Source organism: Sphaeroforma arctica (assembly GCF_001186125.1).
Source record: "Sphaeroforma arctica JP610 unplaced genomic scaffold supercont1.363, whole genome shotgun sequence".
Lineage (NCBI taxonomy): Eukaryota > Ichthyosporea > Ichthyophonida > Sphaeroforma > Sphaeroforma arctica.
Window position 1 is genome coordinate 17,380 of NW_014040195.1, and position 7,944 is coordinate 25,323.

Here is a 7,944-nt window from a genome sequence, read left to right on the forward strand (position 1 = left end):
CGTATGTATGTATGTATGTATATGTGTGTATGTATGTATTTATATATATATTATATTTATTATAAATATATATATATATAAATATGTATGTGTCTGTGTTTGTGTCTGTGTCTGTGTCTGTCTGTGTCTGTGTCTGTCTGTGTATATATAGTATATATATATATATATATAGTATGCTCACGCGTGTACAACTGCATTGTTTAATTGATTCCTATTATGCCTACCGTCAGGATTCTGTGATTGAAGAACCGGTGAGCCATGCCGTGGGAGTTATAGCCGACTCCAAATCATACGAGGTCACAGTCCTGTCCACCAGACCGGACCTTGACGTTGACCCGCATCTACTGTCGTATGTATCATGTTTTCTCGTATGTAACATCTCCTTTCGTATGTATCATGTTTTCTCGTATATAACATCTACTGTCGTATGTATCATGTTTTCTCGTATATAACATCTCCTTTCGTATGTATCAAGTTTTCTCGTATATAACATCTCCTCTCGTATGTATCATGTTTTCTCGTATATAACATCTACTGTCGTATGTATCATGTTTTCTCGTATATAACATCTACTGTCGTATGTATCATGTTTCTCGTATATAACATCTACTGTCGTATGTATCAAGTTTTCTCGTATATAACATCTCCTCTCGTATGTATCAAGTTTTCTCGTATATAACATCTCCTCTCGTATGTATCATGTTTTCTCGTATATAACATCTACTGTCGTATGTATCATGTTTTCTCGTATATAACATCTACTGTCGTATGTATCATGTTTTCTCGTATATAACATCTACTGTCGTATGTATCATGTTTTCTCGTATATAACATCTCCTTTCGTATGTATCAAGTTTTCTCGTATATAACATCTCCTCTCGTATGTATCATGTTTTCTCGTATATAACATCTACTGTCGTATGTATCATGTTTTCTCGTATATAACATCTACTGTCGTATGTATCATGTTTTCTCGTATATAACATCTACTGTCGTATGTATCATGTTTTCTCGTATATAACATCTACTGTCGTATGTATCATGTTTTCTCGTATGTAACATCTCCTCTCGTATGTAACGATCCTGTAATGGTTGACTATGGCCGAGTGGGATAATGGAGTGCAACAGCCCATTGAGCTTCCCTTGTCTCTTTTGAATATCTTATTTGCTCAGTGGCACCGGTCTGCAACGCAATTGCACGGCCTGACGTCTTCTGAGAATTAAACATCGTTATACATCGCATTACTTTGCGTTGCAAGTATGTATGGCCTGTCGGGTTGTCTCGTCTTGAGGGGGAATGATCTAGCAGATTCCCACGCATACTATCTGCAGTGTCGCTCTCACTCTATTTATAACTTAATCTCTCCCTTGATACTTCTTCCAGTTCAGCATTTACGCGCATATGGTGGCTATGCTGCCATAGTGGACGTGTACCATAGTCATACCTGTCGGATTTTAAAGTGAACATGCACGTTCAAATCGTGTATACATACATATGTTTCTAACTATCGGTAGACCTGCCCTAATACATAAACGGTCGCCGTATGGTATAGATGCCCCGTATTACCTGGCAAGTATCAAGTACCGGTTGCTGCCTATTATTGCTGAACTCTTTCTACATGCAACATGCGTCCCATGTAGAGATGTGGAGGTTGCCTCGCACATAGACACGACCACGGCAAAGCCCTCAGCGCTGATTACGTTCATGCTGCAAGCGGTTACAGACATGTGGAACCTAGGCTTGCCTTCAGAAACCGTATGTATAAACCCAGTTAATGTGTGCAGTAAGTGGACCCGTATTTGAATGTATGTGAATGTGTGTGAATTCTACCGATCAAGCGATAGCAGATATGTTTGCGATTTCAAAAACTAAACTCAGATTAGCGTATATGTGGTTGTGTGACTAAGGTGAGTAGACGTATTTTTAAGTGTGACTAAAGGATGTAATTATTTCGATGTATACATATACAAATTTATGACTACTTGTACAGTGCAATTATACAGTGTGTGTGGACAGTTATATGATAATAAAAGGTACTGTGGGAGTACTATTTATCGGTGCATATGCTGCGTATGCTGCGTATATCATAGTGATAACCTCTCGCATTGAGTGCATATTCACACATATGAACCTGTTGTCAGACATCGAGTTGATCTGAATCAGTGACACATCGAAAGCGTATACGGCTCTTTCACTCAACCCTCAGCAACCACGTTCTAAAGAAAGTGTACCAGTCTTACTGCTGATCTGATTCTTCGACGCAATCCAACCTGTCTTACAGTGCTTGTGGCACCTCGAGGACCATTTGCAGAACGTTTATTTCAAGAGCAAGGTACTGGCAGAGGTCATGGCCGATCTCAAGGCCCAGGGCCAACCCATCACAAAAGCCAGCTTAGCTACAGCCATCGGGTGTGTCATATGTGGCATTAGGCACCATGTACATATTCACATATAAATATACATTTGTGTTATTTCGCTACAGCAACATATGCATGCTGGTGTACAAGTATTGTGGCAGTTACAGACATGCACTCCACAAGGTTATTCACCACATAACGTAGATATGCTTCCCCGCGAAAAAAAAAATTTACCCAGACCGAATTCTCACTGTATGTCAGTTTTTATGCGCACTCAACTACTACACTCCAGACCATACGGAATAAGACCCACTCACTGTATATACCGGCACACTCCATGTCACCTTCGGACGCAACCATATAGTCATGCATGATCCTATGCTTATCATTTATGCTGTTCTCTTATGTGCCTTCGTGGGTTCACATATGGCCGGTTGGTCAAATGATTTCGGTGCCTGATACTAATGAGACATAATCTGTCCCTCCAACCACAGAGTGGATGCGACTGATATCGCGCTTCTCCTCACAGTGATGGATACCTACATAAATAATTCACCCGCTCGGTAGCGGCGCTTACCGACGGCTATTATAGTCGGCACTTATATCTGCTGACAAGATGTGTAAATAGTGGACTTCAGGTGAAACTTACAGAGTACCATGGTGCAGAGTATAATAAACAAGCAACTAACTCTGTTGGGTTCAAATGAGCTGTCAGGGTTTTTGAGGGCATGGATCAAACACAATTGCTATGAGACTTGTCGAGAAGCAACTTACCATATTAGAGATATATATTATCTTACTATTCCATAACTTGTATAAGATAGTGAATCTATCTTGTTGGCCGTTTTATTGCGTGCTCCTACGACTGCGACAGTATACGTGCGTCCTTAGGGTATTGTGCTGTGTCTGTGGCTACTACATCACCTGTGTTATGTAAATCTAATATGTTGCGTCGTAGATTTCATTTTGGGCTGGCTCATAGTCGTAGACGACCTGGATATGCAAAGGCAATATTGGCAACCTGTGCGGCAAGTATTGCGACAGTGGCAAACTTCATGGTGGGTATATAAAGGTAGTAGTAGATTGTTAATGAAATAGTATTGTGATGAATGACACCAGTAACTCCTTCATCGGTGTAGCATAATTCTGTTGCGCCTGATTCAGGGTTTTACTGTAGAATATAAGGTAGTGTTTCTTCGAGTTCACCCATTGAAATAGCGCTCCCCGCAAACCGTAGTCACCAGCATCGGTTTCTAGATTCAGCGGAACGTAATCCACCGGGAAGTTCAGAGCTACTGTGTTCACGATCGCGTCCTTCATAGCCACCCAGGCTGCTGTATGTCTGTCTTCTAATCGGTCCCCGATTGGTTCGTTGGGTTTCAACTTACAGAATTCCCTTAACGGTGTCACAATGTGGGCGAAGTTCGGTAGATGTTCGTAAAGAAAATTCGCAAGTCCTAGTGCCGAAGCAATGTCCTTGTAGCGTTGCGGCATCGGCCAATCTAACAACTTAGCTTGCTTTTCATGGTCGACATCGATTCCTTGGGCCGATACTTTCTTCTCGAGGATCATAATTTCTGCTATCGCAAAATGGCACTTCGCTGCATTTAGCTTGAAACTATGGTAAGTCAACCGTCGGATCACCTCTTTCGTAATACGTATGTGTTCCTCGAAGTCATCCCCTACTATCACGATGTCGTCTATGTATTGATGGACCGGCATCCGTCCAGAATCGTGCTGAGAGTTCTCTGAAACGGTTGAGTCAGCACATGGAGCCCAAAAGGTGCTCAGGTAAACGAGAATTGATAGCGATCATGCGTGAAGCTAAACAAATACTGGGAATCGAGATGGATTGTGAGCCGGTGGTAAGCAGCCGAGATGTCTAACGTCGTGTAGCCTCGCTGTCAAAAGTGGGGACAGCTAACAACGGCAAATTCACTGTCGTAGGAGTAGTCCGGTTAACAATCACCTAGTCCTAGAACCATTTCTGCACCTGCTCCTCGACATATGGAAGCCATCCGTCCGACACAAAATTCTGAATAGATCGTCGCATACTCATCGCTTGGTCCCTCGTGACCGGAATAGCCACTTTACTACCTGCAAGGCGACAACGGGCGTTGTCGGCAATTGCCGCGTTATCATCGAGTTCTGACTGCAGGCGATCCCGTACCCCGGCAGGTTCCGTAGTATTTGGGGCCTGGCGACGTGGAAGAGGTGTCAATAACTCGTCTAGTTCCGTAGGATCAATTGGTACCAGAGGGGATTGTATGCCTCCCAAGTATAAACCCAATCCAGGCATAATATCCAGACCTAATATCATATCAATACCCTCCGGTAAATTCATCAACTCTAATGATCCCTGAGTAATCTCAGTCCCATATCGAATTGGTAAGATCTCCGTCGTGCCCAGGCGCGGGGTACGCACCGCCTTATCTGCCAAATATATATACGTCCCCGGTGGTGCTGGGGTGACGGGCCGGTTAAGAAGATCTGCGGATGCCGTTGAGATGCAACTTATGTTCGCCCCGGTATCAACTAGTGCCCGGAACGTACGTCCGTTCAACTGTAACTGAATATAAACCCTATTATCTGGTTAATAAAATTGGCGCGGATGGCTAATACCCTACTCGAAGAGTCACTATACGTTACAGTCAAATCTTCGTCCGACACCCTGATGTCCTATTGCTGTGATTCTGTTGACGACCAATAGTCCCTGTTCGGCTGTGAGGTTATCGACTCTGGTGTCCCGTACTCACTATGAAGGATAGGATTGATATAGACCTCTGTAGCATTCGGTAGTGGTGTGATGCTTCCCTCTTCCGAAACCATATTATTCTGCGGACCCCCCCCCCGACGCCGTGCTAGATGATCTGTCTGTTGTCGTCTGTGTTGTCCCCGACGACTGCAGTCCTGTGCCTCTCGCGGTCCTCTCGTCTGATCTATTGGGCGTCCCCTATTGCTCATGGTATCGGATTGGGAATGAATATTGTTCCGATAATTATGACAACGTGGGATATGTCGTAAGCCGGGAGGTGCCTGTGCCTGACACCCGGAGCACACCGTGACCTGTGATGGTACCTGTGGTCTATGTTACCAAATCTCTTGTTGCCGCTGGGCAGTCTGCAGATTCGGACGACTATTCGTGGGTTCAGAACGTGACGTCTCACCCCCGTGCGGCCATCGATTCGCTAGACGAGCCGTTGTACGGAGCTGTGCTTCTTGTATATCCGGACTTAGTAATTGGAGCAATGCATGTGTTTCCAAAACTACAACGTGCGTTCATATGTCCGTACCCCTAGACAATCCTATAGTAACTGTACAATACAGTGGTTAAGTAGACTCTGCTTGAAGTCTGCATCATTCTGACTACGTTCGTGCGCACGACGGTGGTTCTCCATTAGGTATGTCATCCGTTCCATGATGGGGACATTCGTCAGTTTGATGTGGCCTTTAGCTAGTTTCCGGAATGTCAGATCTACCGTTGCCTGAGTTTCATGTGCACAAATCTGGGTGATCTGCAACTCTGGTTTCCAATCAACCAATCTATTGTGGCTAGACTTTATATACTCTAGTGTCGACTGTTCGGCCTTAAAATGATTTAGTACATTGTAGAACCAGCGTAGACTCCTAATATATGTGCATTCTTCCACGTTTCCAACAGTGCCCCCTTCGTATCCCTTTCTATGATATTGCTCAGGTTGTATCTGTTGGATGGCCACTCCGGCCAACTCCGAGGCTCCCTAGGTTCCTTCTTGCCCATTGGTCGCGACTCATGTGTGGCGCGCAAGGTTTCTAATACTCCCCGTAGTGCTTCGGCTCTCATCGACGGTATGTACTTCGCTCTCAACAGGTTGTTGTGTTGACGATGAAGTTATTTGTAGTTGTTCTGGGTTGCTCGACTGGTGCGTCACAGTTGGCTGGGCTTGTTGGCTAAGCATCACTTCCGTTGTCGATGTTGTCCTTGCGTCTGTTTGGAAATCACCATTCTCGATTTGGAGGAATGTACTATTGTTCGTAGTGTCAGGTGTTGCGATAGCGGTTGTACATTTGTTGTCATCCCAGACAAAGAATTCATCTTCGAAAATATAGACGTCTCGGCTTTGTATTGTACGCTTGGTCAGAAATGAGTATATACGATACGAGTCCGGTGTTGTGTCCAAGGGTTGCGCAAGAAGAATGCCATCCAGTGCTTTGTCGTCGAGTTTGCCGTCTGGATCATGGTTCATGCGCACCGTGCACAATGGTTGATGGATCACTTTCATCTGAATCTAATGCGATGAGATACGTGGTGAGCTCATCATACGACATGGCCATCATAGCGGGTGTCTTTTAAGGTAATCTTAACAGTCTGATTATCGTCGTTTACAGCCTGCCGTAGAATAGCGCATAGGCTGTTGTTAGACTTCGTACCTCCGGCGTTTTTGAATTTCACATATGCCGTGTTGAGACGACTGATAAGGCTGGCGTAAGATTCGTTCCGTTCTTGCGTGATGCGGTTCAGGTTTCCTTCTAATGTCTGGATATCATCTTCGGCTAGGGCTACTAACTTGCGTTTCAGTGCGGCAAAAGCTTCCCACGGCTTATCAATGAATTGGCTGATCTCCGTCTGCAGCAGTGGAGATAAGGTGCGGTCGATAATCCGATAAGCCTCAGTGATTTCCTTGGGTGTCCATCGGTTGCCTCTAGACGGGGTCGGATCGGTCAATATTGTTGGGATTCCTTCACAATTCACGGATAGAATTGTCTGGGTTTTCCAAGGAAGCCAGTCAACCTTCGATTCGAGAATAGGGTGGTCTTAATATCCTTAGAGTTCACAGTAGGCATATTGATAGCGCGAGATCAGAGTGACCTGATAAGTTGATAGAGTGCAATGTAGTATACTTTAAATAAAGTGCAAATGTATTTATTTATTTTTGACCTCACCTTTGGTTTTATACCCAAGGTGTTTGTGCTAGTGTTCAGCCGCTTGGGCTGGCCAGGGTAAAATTTCATATGGCCAGTATGAGAAACCTTATGCGTAACACTTTAACACTTCGATGCTATTCTATTTCAACTTCTCTGCAACTAAATCTCACGCTGATCTCATAATGCCTTTCCGCATAGGTTGTGACTCACATAGAACCGCAGCTATTATAGAGTGTTGCGGATGACAGGCTTAATCAACTCTCGGAATCGGTTGAGAAACTTATCTGCTCTCGGGAATCGGTTACGTAATAACTCAGCTCTTGTGAGTAATTTAAGCAACTTGATTAGCTCTCGGGAGTGAGCTAACTCTGAAGACTTAGCTCGCGGGAGTGGGCTAACTCTGATGACTTCCATAAATCAAAGATGGTATCTTGCTGTAAAATCTGGCATGAGACCTGTAGTCTCTCAGTGGATAACCCCATTTTTCGTAAGTTGGTGTTCCTGACATCTATGCACCCTGGATATGTTTCATACCTTAGGTATAAAACCAAAGGTGAGGAAAGAAATAAATACATACATTACATTTACCCAATTGGGATGACAATCGTCGGAAACCAGTTAAGACTGGGTATGTTATCCAGACGCATGAATCACCCAAGATTATAATACCAACCACTATCC

The 7,944-nt window shown here is 44.1% G+C and overlaps 2 protein-coding genes across 2 annotated transcripts in view; one reads left to right on the plus strand and one right to left on the minus strand.

Annotated features, from left to right (window-relative positions):
* The window catches only part of SARC_05596 (hypothetical protein), a gene marked incomplete at its 5' end in the record, with an annotated part of 4,387 nt that extends 1,290 nt beyond the window's left edge, over window positions 1-3,097 (plus strand). Inside the window, 4 exons of the mRNA XM_014300534.1 lie at window positions 231-349; window positions 1,642-1,756; window positions 2,283-2,410; window positions 2,853-3,097. Of these exons, the coding sequence (XP_014156009.1) occupies window positions 231-349; window positions 1,642-1,756; window positions 2,283-2,410; window positions 2,853-2,925 (435 nt within the window). The 3' untranslated portion in view covers window positions 2,926-3,097. The remainder of the gene's footprint in view (window positions 1-230; window positions 350-1,641; window positions 1,757-2,282; window positions 2,411-2,852) is intronic.
* A 1,940-nt stretch (window positions 3,098-5,037) lies between these two features.
* Window positions 5,038-5,322, minus strand: SARC_05597 (hypothetical protein; the record flags this gene model as incomplete). Its single annotated transcript, XM_014300535.1, has 1 exon — window positions 5,038-5,322. One exon carries the CDS (start codon window positions 5,320-5,322, stop codon window positions 5,038-5,040), a length of 285 nt encoding a protein of 94 aa, XP_014156010.1.
* Between the last annotated feature and the right edge of the window lie 2,622 nt (window positions 5,323-7,944).